The following is an 18,383-nucleotide window of genomic DNA, read 5'->3' as shown; positions in this document are numbered from 1 at the left end:
ATTTACTGCACAAGATAAATGAAAGAATTAAGACTTTTGAAGGGTAGCTACAATTTCTGATCTTGGGGAGAGCCAGGTATGTTCCCAAATTTGTGAACAGTAACTTGTGAGACATGCTACGCTTTCTTATAAAATATAATTGACTTTGAATAAAATTGCACCCCCAATTAAACTTAGTTATCCATTTACCACAGGCCTCACTGGAGGCAAGGTTTAACCTCCAAGAACAAAGCTTGAATGCACCTGAAAACTTTTAACACTTTTATAATACATAAATATCCCCTATATCCTGCATAGCAACAGTGCCTTCATCTTTTTTTTTTTTTTTCTCCTTTCTCACTTTCCTTTTGCTACCGCTTTCTTCTTCATCTTTCTTAACACCTTATTTTTCCTTTTGCTACCTCAGTAACCAGCATAGTGGTAGTAGCATTGGTTTGGTCTTTTTTTTTTTTCTTTTTTTAATATAGACAAGATTGTTTTATTCATCTCGCACATTTCTTCCATTTGATTACCACTATAGCATCTCTCTTCATTTATCATTCTGAAGTTACAAAGGAAATGACCTACCAAGCCTGGTGGGTGACCCCGTTCCCAGAGAAGTTCCGATAACGTGGTATAACAGGAGAGTGAACATGTGCTGTTGCCGTCTATTGAGACCAAACCGTAAAGTTGAATCCAGATTCTCTGCGATTTAATCCAAAGCCCTACACTGATGCCAGAAGTGAGTTTTAAGAAAGATTAAAATATGTAGAGGTATCTATGAACAGTAAGACTTCAGCAGGCCCTTGGAAAAGCTTTTGCTCTGCCATATTTTCCAGTATGTGTGCTCCAAGCTATTAAGTGCACGTATGTGAACCACTCACGCTGGGTGTGAAAAGCGCCCGTGTGGCTGACTGAACTCGAGAAGTCACCTCAGGTCCCGGCCTCGCAAGAATAAAAACTGTATCCAGAGAATGAAGAGAAAAACCAGCCTGGCTGAAAATGAATGCGTGTTAACGTACCGTTTGTAGCGCACCTACAGGAAGATGGAAGTGCCGAGTCTTTTTCACTGAACTGTGGTCTTCTAATGTAAGGAATTTGCAAAGCTAAATTCCCTCATGGGCTATCACAGACTCATGCCATCTCCGTCCGTGTGCATTGCCTACAATATACACAGAGGTTTTCCCTAGTAATTTGTTCTTAAGAAAATGCCTGAAGACAGAAAAGACAGTTACGCAATGGGATTATCAAGTGGAAGACGGCAGTCAGATGGAGGCTTTCTTCATTAATCTGAGCAAGAAACTTGTGAAGTTACAATTGCAGGAAATCTATATACAGCATCCAAATATCCTGCGATGAGTTGCAGAATCTGTATGAATACTTTTCTCCATGAGGCTTTCTGGCCAATTAACTTTTAATACTTCAGCTCCTCGTGGAATTCTTGGAATTTTCAAAAACAAGCTGACAGCACATTAAAAATAAACACTGCTTTATTTGCCAGATTTCGATCCTATTAAATGTACATATGTAAGTTATCCGAATGCAATGTTTAAAAAATTTATTCCAACATTAGTGTATCATATCTATCAGTAACACACTCGGCACACAAAAATGCCACTCAGACTACAGGACAGTACAAGTCAAAACAAGCAGTGCACATAGAACAGTTGGAAAGTCCACCTATTCTCATTCCGTTCTGTTGTCTCAAACTGATAGTATTACATAAAAAAGTGAAAGCATAATAACAAAAACTTCTGGAAAAAACAGTATAGTGTCTTATAGTAGCACTTTAATTTTGCAGTCATTTGCTTAGAACATACCACATCAAATCTTTCCAAGGTAAAAATACTACATTTTAATTGGGGAAAAACAAAAAAAAGTCCCTGACTATTACACTTGAAATGCCAGTTTTCTTTTTCTAACTAATTCTAATGAAGCAATCTGCTGTTGCTTAAATTACAGTAGTTCCAACACAGAACTATCTTTGCTTTAGTTAAAGGACACTTTTAGATATTTATATTAAATGCATCAAAATCAAATATTCCAACAGTAATAATAAGGACATCCCCAAACTGACCAGTCTGGGTTTCTTGTTTTCGTCACTTTTCACAAACACTTCAGAAAATGTAAATGTATGTGAACCAGTATGATCCCAATCATACTAATAATCTTTTGTCAAAATACTGCTTAATGACAAGTAAAGGCAAACTATTATGTAAAGAGGTGTTAGAGACTTATTTTGTTATGTGACATTAGCTCTTAATACAACACATTCTTTTTTCAACAGTTTCTATATACAAAGAAGTAATGCTATGAAGTGTAACAATACATTTTTAGGATATATATTTCTTTTTAAATAAGCTGATCCCAGAATTTTTCCGCTTTCTATTGTATGATACAACATATGCAAAACATCCGTTTGTATAGCATTAAATAGGAATTGACCTCAAAAAATGTGTTTGAAAGAAGCAAGAAGTAGGGGTCAAAACATCAATTCAAATTCAGGGTCCGCATGCGGGGCCTCTGCGTATCAATGCTGCATCCCAAACTAAGGTACTTCCTCGGTTTCCTCCATCTTGCTTTTAAATAGCGTTATTCATTCACAATACATCTTTTCTGCTGACATCTTTTCAAGTGTAGTATATTAGGGCACTTTATTACAGGACCTGAAGAAACTAATGTTCCCTAAGCAGGAATAGTGCATCTAATGCTGCATTTTCAAATGTGGTTTCAGCTTCAATCAGATTGTACGTTTTGCATAGAAATACTGTGTTGCATCTCATCACCTTACCCTCTGACACAATCGTTTGCATTGCTAACAGTAACAAAACCGTGAAAGCTACATTAAGCAGTTTAGTTAACAGTACATGTGTTAGAAGCAGCAAAGTGCTTGCATTGTGTCAGTTCTGGTATCGCATACATAATTACGGTGACTGATATTCTTCTTTGGCTTATACATTAAGCAGTGGAGCTAATTTATTTATACACGCATTCCTCCAATAAACCCAATACCTCAAATATATCTCAATATTCAAGAACACGGTCAGTTCATCATGAACATGAGTTGCCAACATGCTTGATTTATCAAGCAAACTTACAGAACGCAGCTGAATAACTTAGAGTAATGAGAAATGTACATCTGCTTCAATTCCTTGACTGGCAGCCAAACCATGTGATGTTTGTTCGAGGTAGGCACTTCAATGTTAAAACTTTTGCTAATCGTGACGGTTCCGCTCAACACATTGATTTAAAACACTGTGACAACATTAAGGTTACCAGCCCAGTGTCCCAAGACGTAGGCTAGGTCTGCTAAAACAAAATATGTAAACCTTAAGTTGTGGCTCTAGTAAACAGTACATAATTTGGCTGACATGGAATACAAATCTAAATATTTTTTTTTGTGTATACTTGCAAGGAAGTATAACTTTCAAAGTGCAAATATAGTAACATTTCTAATCTCTCTAGCTAGTGTACGTCAGCACGAGAGAATTCAACAGTCCGGCGCTACTTCATCTAAGCAGTCTCGGGACGAACAGCTCTCCGTGAGCAGTTCGTGTAGCACTACAACAGAGGTGTGCCAAGGCAGGCATGGTTTGGCTAACACTGTGCAGGTTCACAGTATCACGATGCCCGCAAGCACCCTTTGGAAATCCACATTTCTCCATAGTGATCATTTTCACATCTTTTGCCAAATGCAAATAAACAAGGCACTAAGCATGGAAGTGTTGATATGTTTTAAATATACAGCAAAATGATAAAAATGCCTAACTGCTTGAAATTATAAAATGAGGGCACATTCATAAACATCTGGTAGCAACTCTGCACAAGTAGTTATTATATATTTATAAACTCGATAACTTTGTAGAAAAGCCCCATGACAAAACAGGAAAAAAAAATCCTTAAAGACTAAAAAGAAAAAAAAAAACCAGGCTCCTACGTATAAGGACAACAACAACAGCATAAACATAGATTATTTGGCATACTTATAATCTTTTGAATACACATCCATGTACAAACCATCCAGCTAGATCAATTAGTGTGGCGGTCCAGCTCCCAGTGCACTGCTTTGTGCAGGCACGCGCTATAGTACGCATTGAGGACAGACACACAGCTTTAGCCCTTTGTTGGCAGTCACAGGGAACCCAAACAAAGAATCCAAACAAAGGAGCAGCTTTGGCCAAAGCATGATCTTCCAATGGCAGTTTTTGAGGTTGAGAAATAAATTAGTTGTACTACTTCTCCAAACTGTATACATCTTTTCAAAAAACGCTGTAATTAGATGACTCCACAGTATTCGCATTTAAAGAGCAAACTCTTTGGCAGATGATATCTTTATCAAAATAAAATGACGTGGTTTTTTTTTTCCTTCATTAGTATGTATTAACTGAATTCTGCACCTATAAATAATTCCAAGTGGAATTAAGCCAATATATCTTTAAAAATCAATTCCTTCTAAAAAGCGTATAGAAGTTCAAAGCTGCAAACAAATGTTTCATAAGACATAGCGGATACAAAAAAAGCCTGGAACCCTAACCCTTGTATGAGGAGTGTTCTATTTAAACGATCATGTCATAAAAATAAAAATTCTCAGCATTTCCCACAGCAGGAGTTCTCTATGGTACCCTTTTCATACAGCTGGGATACAGCCTGCAACTTTGCATTTAGCAAGAGGGGTGGGCTTTGCGGTAACAACCTTACCATATCCTGTGAGCCCTTTGAGGGTAACATTCCCTATACTGGGAATCCAAATTCTAGGATTACAAGATTACACTTGTTATTCAAAGTGAAGGGTAAATAGAAAACAGTGCTGAAGTCATACAGTTAAGTAGATTGACTAAACCTAAAATGCTCAGTAAGACCTTTAAAGAAAAGTCTAAAATCTTTGGACTGAAAGCAAAACTGTCCTATAGCTTTCAAGATGACGCGTACTGAGCAAATCACAGATAAAAAAGCTAAAATGAGCTAAATCCCAAACAGTTGTTTTTTCAACTACATTGCTCTGGATAACTCCATTCTCCCTTCTGTGGCGATGAACTCCTTTTCTGTGGCTAGTTTATCACCTTGACACAGTCTCTCCTTCAGTTTTTCAAGTTCGTACTCATGTAGGATTTTCTGTGTTAGATATTTTTCACGTTTTATTTTGGCTTTCACGTCTGCAGGGACGTCAGGAATCATCCATGCTACAAAGAATTTGACGATGAACACAACATGCTGAAAGAAAAAAAAAATTAAAAAAAAGGAAGCCAGGAGAAATGTATCAACTCATTAGCAAATGAAACACCTATTGTGTTACACCAAATAGATCACTTTTTGTTCACAAACAGAATACATTTCATTTGGCTGTCCTGGAACAATACATAACAAACTAATGCGTATCCGAGATGTGCACAAAGATCAAAACCCTTCCTTTTATGCAGAAACTTTAATTCCAAACCATTTACGAATTACCAAACCCAAGAGGAAAATCTCAGGTTCTGAATTCCTGACATCATTTTCTAATACTTCTGTGTGGTTTCTTAGCCATACTGATAATGCTCAGCACTGATAACATACAGCAGTGGTGAGAAGAGCACTTCAACAACTCCCTTTTCCCTTCCAAACTTGCAAGACGGTGGCTTAATACTGAAGTACCAGTTATCCAAATTACCGATTTAGCTATTTTTAGCCAATATGCATCACTGCAAAATGCTTTCTGGATTTTGAATGCAGTCATCTCACATACAGCTCTTCAATGAAACCAGTAGGAGTGAAAGTGCTAGTCCCGGCGGTTCAGGTCTCTTCCATCTGTGTGAAGACCTTTTTTATTCTGCTGATTTATTTCCATCAAATTTAGCAGTCTCCTCAGCTGTTTTCCCTGTTCTTACCCTGAGGTTAACTCCCTGAAGTTAGAAGAGCTAGTTATAGCAATCATTTAGGACATGAGTATTTGGTATTACTTCGGGAAGGAACTATTTTATACTCTCAGCAATTCTATTTTCTGTAACGTTAGTAACTACCTAGAGAACCTATAAGGTACCGAGTTCGGAAGGAAATTTTGTAGGGAACATACCTCCATAATAATGATAAAGGCCAATTTTGCAGCAAGAATGTGCCAGAACTGCATAGTGTGTAAATATTTCCTCTCATGATCTGGAGGATATCGATAGTCTCTGTACCTGTTGGACAGAAAGACATGCGGAGGTGAAGTGTCACATTCAGTCTGTGACAGACTACAAGCTCACTGACACTTACAGGCAAATACAGCTGTCACTTAAGGAACCTTTGCGTCTTGTTTTAAATGGTCTGTTTCCTTTCGCAGAAAAAGGTTGCCTCTCAATTTGCTTCTATCTCATCTTTGCTTAAACACCCTCAGATTCACAGCAACAGAGTAGAGATGGCCACGTGCGAGAAGTGCAATTTTGTACATAGGTTACTTTTTTTTGGGGGCAATGATCAAATAATACAGGGCAGAGTGATGGAGTGTATCACACAGCCGTGGACAAGTATTAAATAAATATGACAGATGTTGACAGATTACAGACTGGACAGATGCAGGGTTTAATGGAACGACAGTCTTGAGTATGTGTTCTACACTCCCATGTGTAAGTAGGATAAAGACTGCTAGGGCTTTAAAGCTAAAGCACACAAATGTAACTGCTTCTTGAGATGTTGGGGGTTGGTTTTGTTTGGTTCATTTGTTTGGGGATTTATTTTTTTTTTTTTTTCATCAAATCAATACTTTTCTTTTATCAGGTACTTCTCTAAAGTTCTTTCTCAATTCTTCTAGAACTTCCAATGCTGCTTCTAGCAAGAAAGGACTATTTTTTTTTAAATAAAAGCAGGATGGCCCAGATCCTTGGTGGTATCTAGCACAGCAACACTTGGCTTTAAATACTGTATCTCATTTTCATCTTTGGAATCTAAACATCCCTGTAACGATACTTCCTTGTCCACTTAGGCACTGCAGCCTAAAAACTTTTGAAAATATAGCCTGAAGTTTGCAACCTTAGGGACCTAAGTCTCCTCCATCACTCCAAAATCAATAGTTTAATTAAGTAAAAAAAAAACAAACAAAAACACACCAAAAACCCTGTTAGTAACGAGACTCTCAAACAACAAAAAGACGATTTGTTTCGTTACCAGCATGATCTCTTACCATCTCAAGCACTGCCTTGTTAATAGCTTAACTAGTACCTCGCACACTTCAGAACGATGAGAATGTCATCATTTGATTTCTAGTGGTCTACTTAGATCTGCAGTGACTTTTTATGCTGCATTCTAAACAAAGTGATAAATGATTTATTATTACACCAACCTGCATATGACAAAGCTTTCTGGATTCTGTTTAGGCCTGTTTCTGTCAGGAAAATCTGAGATTTGAAACACTGACAAGCTGTTGTTTATGTATCCGGACATAGGAGAGTCTTCATTTTCAGAATAAGCATAGTAGTACACTAAACGAGGAATCATATCTGATGTGAAGGCAACAATAAAAGCCTGAAAAAGAAATTGGAAAAAGAAATTAAGAAAGTTGCACACAAAACTTGCGAGCAGATTCATAAAGGGGTTTTGGTACTGTGACTCTGTGCCGTACCCCAGGATCTTTTAAGCATGATTAGGGCACTTTGCCTCGGCAAAGACGCCGACTGCAGCCTCTGCTGCAAGGGCCAGCACTCAGTGAACAAAATATGCGAACGGTCCTTGCAAGAGGCACCAAATCCCAAATATCCCCCCACACCAAACAGACGTCCATCTGTGATACCAGCGCTCCTTAGCGAAAGAGGAGATGTGGCTTTGAATTCTTATGAGAAAGGATGAACTCGAATCCAGTGTGTGATCACTTCATGGAAGAAGGGGAGCCATTTTCTACAAACAATGGCTACCAGGACATTCTGCCAAGAAACTCGGGATACTTAAGATGCTGAGGTACCTTGCTAATTAGGCAATACCTGCAAGTGGGTTTGCTGCCCAAGACACTTGCAGATCGGATACTGTTTACTAGTCTACATCAAAAAGAGGCAACCCTTTTGCTCAGCAGTCTGCTTTACTTTATACTTAAGACAAATGTGCTGGGCTGAGGTAAAACAGGACCAATTTTATTCAGTAACTTCGCTTCTTAGCCGGGCCTCTTCTAACTACTGAAATTAACAGCATATCCTGCAGACACTGTTCGCTCTCAGAGTGATCAGACCCATATTTATAGCTGATGCCCAGGCATGGTATGCGGAGAGGCTCTGCTTGTGCTTAGCGCCGTAACAGCCAAGGGCAGCCAACTTTGTTACCTGCCCCATTGGAGGGTCGGAAGCGGAAAAGCATGAAATACCAGCACAGCATTTAGTTTCCAGTTTATAAAGAGTACTCTGAGCCACTGCCCCCATATGGGCATCCAGAGGCAGCTGAACGAGCAGAATTCCCACAGAATAGGCCTCATGGTGGCAAGACAGAAACACCATCCGGCCGACAGAATTAATGCACCTCTCCTGTCCCCTACGGTACCCTCTCAGCAATCAGTGTGCTTCATCAGACTAAGGTTCAGACTGGCTTATGCCATTCCAAAATGCTGGAAAACAGAGACAAGCAAATGAAAGATTATGCTCCAAGGAAATGTGGACTGGGAGCTGCATGCCGTCAACATACGGACAAGCTGAACCACCCAAATGCTTCGACCACATATCTGTAGGGTAACGTGATACAGTGAATACTGTTGATGAAAGAGAAAAAGCTTCAGCTGATTTTTAAATCCGCAAATTCTGAGTACATGGAATAATCACAGTTGATGTAGCACAGTTAACGTACTTACATTAGTAACAACAGACAAGATGGCCATTCCATTCAGGATTTCTTGCCAAACTCCTATGCTATGTGCTTTCGCAGCCACAGGTCTCCTGTACTGAGTGGTTAATTTCCAGGAGTCTACTCGAATCTCCAGGATGTTATTCATCAGAGCAAGAAGGGGAGCCAGAGGAAAGGACGCCACGAAGAGAGTAATGAAACCAAACTGAATGACTGCAAGGGAGAAAAGAAAAGTGCCAAAATCTGCCCCTACAAAAGCACCCTCAGGTGACAATGAGACAACGAAACACGCAAGTTGCCACTCGCAGACAAATGGCAAACTTCTGCCAGGCTGCACAACAAGTCATCTCCAGCCCCGGCGTGAGCTAAGTGACAACCTGCCCCAGCCCCGAGACTTCTCTCGTCTCTTAGGGCTGCCATTCAGCAGCACCCAAGGGAAATGGGCACTCGGGTCTTGTCAAACGATGCTGCCAGCAGTGCTGGATACCAATTCTTTCATGGTGCTGCAGTTCTCTCATGAATGGAACATAACTATAGGGGAAGGGGAATGTAATTCAGAAGTTTGATGTATGAGTACAAGAGAGGAGTAATCTAAAATAAAATAAATAGGCTAGTTTTCCACTCTTGCTGTTTGCCCATTCTTGAGTCAGCCCATTCTCCTAAATTAAAAAGAAGAAATACTTTACTTTTATCACAGCCTCACCTCCACCTATTATTATTGGTTTAGTAAAAATAGTCATACAAATTCTGTATATAATCATTTCATTGGGGAGTCTTAACATTAGTTTAAGAATTGCAAACAAAATACACAAATGATCCCTCTAGTCATTACAAAAAAGAAATGTCTCTCGGTACAGAATGTGACAGCCCTTGGTGCACGGCCAGCACCGCGCTATACTTTAAAGACAGGAAATAGACCATCTTATCTGATTTAGGCAGTGAATAAAAATAAATTCCCATACACCGGTCATCAGCTCTTCCATGATTTCAGCAATCAGTTCTTTATCTTAGGGAAGCAACAACATTCCTACTAGCTTAGCAGCCCCAGGACAATGCTGAAGCATACTGGTTCAGTTCTGACTCAGGAAGAGCAAGGACATCTATTAACCAGCATGGCTGACAACGCTGGTGGTTCTTAGCGTATGAATTTCAACAGATCACAGCCCTGTATGAAATATCACAAAGTGTATGAAGTGACAATAATACAGTTGCAAAGCTCTAGGCAATAATTACTTCTGTACAAATAAAACAATACAAGGGACCAATTTTCAACAAATTTTGTCCTTCTACTAGACAAATACTTTTTTTTTTTTAGTGTCTTTTAGTTTTAATTTGGCTTCAATATCTAGTTTTAGTTTCTCAGATTTTGTAAAGTAATTTCATATGTTGACCCGTTCGCACTACCTTTGAAAAATCCTATTCTGTTACCCATGCTCCCCCTGCTGGTCTCCAGACTGTATCAAAGCACTAATCAGCGCAAACCTAAAACTAAATGGATTCTCCCTGATCCAGTTCGTAGATCTCATATCTGCAGTCCCTGTCCTTACAGCATATTTGGCACTCATCCCATACATACAGTTTCCACTGACATCAGCTCAGAATATGCCCGGGAACAAGAACAGAACAGACCAGACACCGAGACAGCTGGCTGCACCGAGAATAATGTTCCCCATTCAAATGAGGGAAACAAACAGTCTTTGCGGTGAAATTCCCTGCAGTCAAAGATGCAAAAGCAGCTTTTTTTTTTAAATTGGGCTGACCTATTTAATGATTTCCAGCAGTTAATCATCTACTGTTTACCAGATGAAAGTGGTGGCATCAACCCATAACAATTAATTGAGAAGCTTTTTTTTTTTTTGGAAAGTTGTCAGTACAAGGTGTCTCGTCCTCAATTCCAAATGTGTATTTTTAAACTTACCCATTTCTAGATATTCATAGAACAGCCCTAAGGCTCCAAATATCTGCAGATCATGGTCTTGCTCCCAGCGACTGTATAAATTTTCTGGATTATTTCTGGCTTTCCGGCGACCCCACCAGTTACAAATCCAGCTGTGTATGCAGAAAAAAGTTAACAACGAGAGAAGCAGATCAAGTAGCCCTTTCTCTAAACAAGCTCCTTGTTGCAACACAAGCATGGATTTCACAAAAGAGGCCAAAAGACTATGAAATGAGTCTACTTGTCAGAATTTGTGCTTAATTTACAGCATTTTTCTTAGCTTCTTCATCTGGCAATGCTTGTTATCACTCCCTTCCAAGAATTTCTTCTGTCTACACCATGAGCATCTCAGTATAAGAGAGAACTTACGGTACGATGGCCTCTTGGATATTTCCCCAGATCTGTTTGCCAGCCATGACGATGGTGAGCTGTGTCGTCAGTTCTATCAAACAGCCCGCAGGATCGCACTGGCAGAGACAAATTGAGGGTTAATGGACATGAATAACGGACATTACCCAGATAAACTATATTCTACTACTGTATAAATGAAAGAAAGAAGAGGAGGTCTTAAAACTTATTAGGACTCTACTTAATTTTCCCCTGGACTGCCAGCTAAGATACTCTCTCAGGAGAGCTGTTACAGAAGGGCTTTCAACGCTCAATGTACTTGATAAAACACACACCAAAACATAACTACCATTTAAAGACAGAGTAATTCCGAGATGCTTCAGGCTGACTACTGTGCAACAGACAAAGACGGGGCAGCAGGATCCGCAGGCAGCAGCCACCCCACAGCCCCAGCACAGTGAATCCATGGCACTTGGTTAGCCCTCAACACCAGACCATCCCTGACCTAGCAAGGGCCTGTGTCTTCTGTTCGTATCCCTACAGGAGAGATATTTAAATACCTGCCGGTATCTGGTCTCTGCTGTTTGCTGAGAACACTAGCTTTAAAGTTTCAACTCTTTATTGAGGCCTTCTTAAGAACTTAGCAGCCAGACTACTATTAGGAGATACTCTTATCAGTAAGTGCACTGCATTACTTCTTTGTGTTTTGCAGGAAGTTTTTCCTCCACTGTTGACTCCCAAGCAATGCTTCATCTCAAATATTGTATTTCATCTCTGTATAAACAGCATAATTAGAATCATAGAATTATAGAATGGTTTGGGTTGGAAAGGACCTTGAAGATCATCAAGTTCCAACCCCCCTGCCATAGGCAGGGACACCTCCCACTAGACCAGGGTGCCCAAGGCCACGTCCAGCCTGGCCTTGAACACCTCCAGGGATGGAGCTTCCACAACTTCTCTGGACAACCTGTGCCAGTGCTTCACCACCCTCATAGTGAAAAATTTCTGCCTAATATCTAATCTAAATCTCCCCCTCTTCCAGTTTAAAGCCATTCCTCCTCGTCCTATCGCTACATGCCCTAGTAAAAAGTCCTTCCCCAGCTCTCCTGTAGCCCCTTTTAAGTACTGGAAGGGGCTATAAGGTCTCCCCAGAGCCTTCTCTTCTCCAGGCTGCACAGCCCCAACTCTCTCAGCCTCTCCTCATAGGGAAGGTGCTCCAGCCCTCAGAGCATCTTTGTGGCCCTCCTCTGGACCCGCTCCAACAGGTCCGTGTCTTTCCTATGTTGGGGGCTCCAGAGCTGGATACAGTACTCCAGGTGGGGTCTCACCAGGGTCGAGCAGAGGGCAGAATCACCTCCCTTGAGCTGCTGGCCACACTTCTTCCGATGCAGCCCAGGACACGGTTGGCCCTCTTGGCTGCGACTGGGCATTGCTGGCTCATGTTGAGCCTCTCGTCAATCAGCACGCCCATGTCCTTCTCCTCAGGGCTGCTCTCACAATGAAACAAGAGGAAAAAAAGCTAAATCTTGTAAATGTGACTCTTACCAAATGGCTTCTCTGAAAATGTAGTGCCTCAAAAAGCTTATGAAGGCACCCAAAAGCCAGAGACCACTTCCATTTATCCTAGCCTTCTTCAACCTAGAGGATCACTTTTTAGGCCTATGGTGAGATGGCATTTCAGGAGAACTAGAGTCAAGAAAAGGCTTTTGATTTTTCACCCTTGTGACCGACAGCCACAGATTTTCACTGCTGGTGTTTCCCTGACTGGCAACAGCAGGAAGAGTCCCTGGAAGCCCCTCCATCAGCCTCAGGATGGCTAGCTGAGGTCCAGCTCATTCCAGACCAAACCTGCAGCTGGCAATTTAGGACTGCACAGGTTGGAGGGGATAAAGAGTTTGAACTAGTTTATTATTTCTCAATCCATCTTAATCAAGAAAGTCCTACCTCTTCATTGCGCCAGCGATTAAACATGTATGTGTAGGCACCTGGGTAACCAACAAACTTCCCTTTGAAGAAGGCCACATAGAAGCAGGATGAATAATAGTTGACAAACTGGAACAGAAACATTTTCATAGTGAGCCTGTTCTCATACTCCATATGAGTTCTGGGAATCTCTGTGAAACCAGAAAACAGGAATTTTATTTTCCTTTATTACCTTTAAAAGGATACAGATTCATATACTCATCACTCACAGTGCTCTTACATTCCCCCCCCCCCCCCCAAAAAAAAAAAATAAAAACAAAACCACCTACAAACAGTTCAGCAGATGGAGCTCTGGCTCTCAGACACCTTACCCTTAATTTACAATGTAACATTCGGAGTAGGGAGGCAAGTGAAATTCATTCTTGAAACATTTATAAGCTTCAATTTCCCTTCTTTGTACTGTCCACTAGCACATGCCCATCCCCCAATCTTATGCTATTTTTAGGAGATCCAAGATGAATCTCAAACATTAACTAACAGGGTCCCCGAGACTATGAAAATTCCACTGTTAGCAATGCACAGGATAAAGATTTTTTTTTCTTCTTTGTGGTAGCGAAGTATGTTACAGTATTGATTTTTTCCATATGCTGCATGCGTGTAACTTCTACTGAAATCAGCAGGAACTGGATGGGCACTGCGCCTCTGAAAAACGAGACTTATAGTAGGGGGAAGAACAGGGGAGGATACAGGCATCTCGGCGGTACTGACCATCACCAAGCCTTTGCTTAAGATTTTGCCGCCTTCGTAATCAAGTTCTCCATCTTGTTTACATTTTTAAAGGTAGCAGGAAGCCCTAAGCACATTATTGGTACAACGCGCTGTTAAATGATAACATATAACCAATTCAAGCTGGGAAAAAGGAGAAGAATATACACTGCAAGCATACAAGTCCCTCTGAATTGGTCAGGACCTGGCAGAGGTGTTGAACTTATCTAATGAGTAACCTCACGTTTCCAAGCTTGGCATAAGTTTGCATGACAGAAGGTATTTAGTGGGAACGTGACATCAGTGTACTCCAGAGGAGGCAGTACTCAGGTGAGGCAGTCTGCCTAGACTGCAGCTCGTTAGTGTTTTTATTGTCAGCGAGCTGTTCAAATGTTTATGTCAAACATACAAAGTTCAGAGCACCAGAGGCAGGTTATACCTGCACGTCTGAAAACAAAATCCGGCCTAACTTGAAGGAATTCAGGAGTGTCAAGAGTTGGAACGGACACTCCTGACAGCCGCAGCCAACGTATTTCATAGCCTGGACCCAACCGTGTCTCTAAGCCTGGGCTAAGCGGAGCGGCCACGGCTGCCAGAGGAGGGCAGCAGCCCCACAGAAGTAAACAGATTTATTTTCCCTCTGTAACTGAGAACCACAGGTAGTGCTGACACTTAAGAAATTAATCCTCCACACTTGCAAGCAGCAAAAGAACACTGACGAGCCTTCATGCTTATAATTCATACCTTTCAAGAAAGGAAGATTAAAAAAATGATGGTTTTCTGTTTTGGTTTTTGGTTTTGTTTTGTTTTTTTTCTCCTAGGGGCAATTTTACTTATTACTTATGACTGTTCTGTCTTTCTTTGGTCTAATTTGGCCAAGTGAGGGAAACGATACAGATCTCAGACAAGAGATGGTCCATGACAAATCAAAATAAGCCCAATGTAACATCCCATTAAGTTTCTGCAACAAACACCTTTCAATTCTTGATTCCACTTGTAAGACCTCATAAAAAAAGATCACCCAACTGTGTTTAGACAGCTGTACAAACTACATAATACTTTCAGCTCTCCCCTCTCCAGCTGAATATTCTGCAATTATTTCTTTTATAGAAAGCACCTGCAGGGACTTGTATATCTAAATCATTAAGGGCAAACAAAGGAAAATACATAAGAAAAGCTCTAGGGAAGGATATTTCCAGCAAGCAACAGTCAAACATGAAATCTGATACAAAACCAATAGATCTTTCCGGGGCAGCCTGCCTGCCGGCTCCCCCGGCTCTGGAGTGAACAGGTAATGCTACCAGTGGCTACAGCCACAATAACACACCTTGGGCCCAACTTCTCAACCTGCTCAATCTTTGCCTTTAAGCTGTATTAACTCCAAATCTGTAAATCCACAGCTAAGGGAAATCGTGGTGAGAAAAAAAAATACTGGGAAATCTACTGTCCTATCCCATCCCTCGGCCTCCTACCTTCCCCCCCCCCAAAGTAAGAGACATGTTTATGTAGTCTTTTTTTCTTGTAAAGCTGTCTGTGAAAGCTGTGATCTATTTTTAAAAATATATCTTCAGGATTTCTAATTGAAATACTGCTAAATCTAGACAGTTTGATCTTGCTTTGGTGACTCTAATTTAACACATGATAATTTTTAGTTATTTTCAGAACTCCAATTGTAGACTAGTTTAAATATAAGCAAACATTATGCTAAGAGAAACCAGCTTATGATAACGATGCAAATACAGGGAAAACGTTCAGTGCGGCCACGGATACAACTGAGTCACTGCTGCAAGGTACAGACTAACATCTTGGTGCTCCCGCTGTGCCCGAGGTGAGAACAACTCCACAGATCACCTCTAGATGGGTTCTACCTTTACTGATTCCTTGAAAGTTTCGTCTCCAAGTCCACTGCTTACCCATATCGGTAATCCAGATGGCTATCCTCTCGTATAAGAAATTCAGTATCATGATGATGACAAAATTCAGGCAGGAGGCTGTGACTGAAGTTGCCAGCTGAGGGGTCAGTAATCCACTGATGGGCTGTAAAGTTTGAGTGTTCTCCATCAGGCTGGCAAAGGCAGCATACACCGCAAGACGATACACGATCACAGCTATCATGCTAGCTATAATCAGAGACACCTAAGGAAAGGACAGAGATTTCAAATATACTTATACCTCAGTATAGCGATACGCACGCAACTTTTGAAATAAGGTGTAAAACATCATGCATACTTTTTAATTTTTATTCTTTATGGGCGTGAATTCAGCAGCACTGAAATGCAAAACGCTGTTATATTAGAGACGTTAAACCTAACAACACTATTTTGTTAACACAAGAAAAGCAGACAATCTAATGCCAATATTCAAAAAATAAATAGTGAAGGATACAGACTCATAGCAATGGAGATGGAAGGGAGAAGTTGGATTATCTTGTCCACCCTGAAATTCTCTCTGCAGACATTTCTACAGAGAAATATGTAGATATTTCACTGTAGTGAATAGTATCTTTTTTTTTTGCCCTTGATACAATTTTTTTCAGTATAGTCTGTTAACCGCCAGAGAAAAAATTATCCCTAGAGTATAATGTCCAATCAAATTACTAATTAATGACAGATTTCCAAGGACTTTTTTTTTCTTTTTTTTTTTAAAATCTGAATTGAAGTGCATTTAGCATGACAGCAGGAAATCAGCCAGACAACAATAAAAGCATGTGTTAATGTCATGATAAAAACCAGATTGTGTTAATGTCATGATTAGCGATGATCAGCAATTCTGATATATGTTAAAATGAGGATTCCAAAAGATGCTCACCCAGAACAACACTGTAGTTCCTGAGATGCAGAACCGCACAGCTTGGCTAGTTATAGGCAAATAAGGCTCCATCTCCTGAAACAGTCAAGCAAGCACAGCACAGTTCACAAATCCATAATCTTCTAACATCAAGCAGCACGCAGCGCTCTCATCAGCTGTGTGAAAGTGCCCACATCCGAGGAAAACCATTGAGAACCCCCCTCTCTAAAAGGGCAGATAAGACATGATTTTGAGTGTGCTGGGGGGGGGGGGGGTGGTGGTGTCAGGACAGAAGTGGCCATAACAGTGCTAAAAGTAAAGACAGTACTTGGAAAGAATGGTTAAACCTTTGCAAAAATCCATCAGTAGCTGAAGGAAAAAGACCACGTCCTTCATGAGATGAACAGGACAGAACGTTACTGCAATGCTAGGTCAGCTGTCACACAGTGCTGAGTCCAGAACTGGACTGAATTTTAAGGCAATCTTTATGTCAAGATTTCTTAAAATGGTCATTTACTTGGATGTACCATGTTTTTCCACACAGCCAGAGAGTGTTTTCCTCCACTCCTTCAATTTGTGGTTTTTTAATTGAAGAAATGGCTGCATTCGTTAGTTGCCCATCTCTGCTGCAGCAGCAGGCAGCTCGATCTTACCCAAGCGAGTATCCCCATATAGCACATGAACAATTTTCCATGTTCGTGTAAAGTTCTCTTTTTCGCAACCAATTCTAATTCCTAAAATATCAGATTATACGTATTAAGAAAGGATAATTTAAAAACTAATGTCAGCAGAAGAAGATTTAGTAAAAAATAGTCGGAATTTGATAAATCTTGGGACAAGGCATTGTAGTACGCTTACGTTCCTCTTGGACAAAGGGGCACCGATCACTGCAGCTGAGCGCAATATTAAGTACATTATCATAAGTATACTGAACCAGGAAATGCTCATTTTGACAACAGTAGATAGTGAATGCGTAAAATGTTGTGGATAGGAGTTTATTTTCTGTTGCACTTAAAGCCCAGAATGTGCCCAACGTGGTGTAATTACGCCAAATACAACAGCCACAACTGAGCTGCACATTTGTCTCCGAGACAACGAAGCAGCAGCAGTTGTTTTACAAGCGGTGCTTCTTGATGGCGATATTCTTCAGTCAATCAGCACGCTCATACCAATGGGATTTTGTTTGAAGTGTAATGTGCTCTTGTCTCAGGAGAGATATACCGCCTGTATCTGCCTGAGTGTACTTACTAAACACCATTATCAATACTGTAGTCTCAAGTCGCAACAAGTTGTTTGACGATGATAACAGTTAAAGGTTCTATTAACAGAACTATATAACAAAAAAGCTGAAGATAAGATACAAGCACAGATATCAGGTGGCTTTACATAGGCTCATGGCATTTTATGCCTATCGTGTTAATAAATAATATGTATATTCTATACCAAGAACAAATGTTACACACATTCTAGGCTATTCAGCAAGTTTTCTACCTTAGAACAAAACGTAGGCAATAATGTGCAATGACAGAGCTTACCTTTGCATGGAATGCTTCATTATTTATGTAAATTAAGATTCTACTGTAATCGGCAAAGCCGGATCTAGCTAAATAGTTTAGCATCGTGACCAAATGAGGTGTTAATTAAGGCCTCGAGATGGGCAATTTCTGTTTCGGTGTACCTCGAACTTCGAATCGCGGCCAGGAATAATGAGGAAATAATTTTCTGAGTGAAGCAAAGGCAACCTTGGGATGCAAGAAACTCAGTGACCTGTATGCATATTAACTTATCAGTCTGCAGAATTAACTTATTTGAAATCCCTGTCCTTTCACGTGTTCAGTATTGCACATTACCTAATGAAAGGAAGTTACACTAC

General features: G+C 40.4%; 1 protein-coding gene across 1 annotated transcript in view; it reads right to left on the bottom strand.

Moving 5' to 3' along the window:
* Nucleotides 1-1,451: 1,451 nt before the first annotated feature.
* ANO5 (anoctamin 5) overlaps nt 1,452-18,383 on the bottom strand; it is a gene marked incomplete at its 5' end in the record, with an annotated part of 60,789 nt that continues 43,857 nt past the window's right edge. The window contains 9 exons of the mRNA XM_082485236.1: nt 1,452-5,190; nt 6,029-6,134; nt 7,274-7,455; nt 8,759-8,964; nt 10,670-10,800; nt 11,057-11,154; nt 12,980-13,149; nt 15,637-15,859; nt 16,532-16,606. Of these exons, the coding sequence (XP_082341362.1) occupies nt 4,969-5,190; nt 6,029-6,134; nt 7,274-7,455; nt 8,759-8,964; nt 10,670-10,800; nt 11,057-11,154; nt 12,980-13,149; nt 15,637-15,859; nt 16,532-16,606 (1,413 nt within the window). The 3' untranslated portion in view covers nt 1,452-4,968. The remainder of the gene's footprint in view (nt 5,191-6,028; nt 6,135-7,273; nt 7,456-8,758; nt 8,965-10,669; nt 10,801-11,056; nt 11,155-12,979; nt 13,150-15,636; nt 15,860-16,531; nt 16,607-18,383) is intronic.

Source organism: Vanellus vanellus, assembly GCF_965231255.1.
Source record: "Vanellus vanellus genome assembly, chromosome: 6".
Taxonomy (NCBI): Eukaryota; Metazoa; Chordata; class Aves; order Charadriiformes; family Charadriidae; genus Vanellus; species Vanellus vanellus.
The sequence above is the reverse complement of the archived record's forward strand: the minus strand, read 5'-3'. Positions and strand labels throughout refer to the sequence as shown.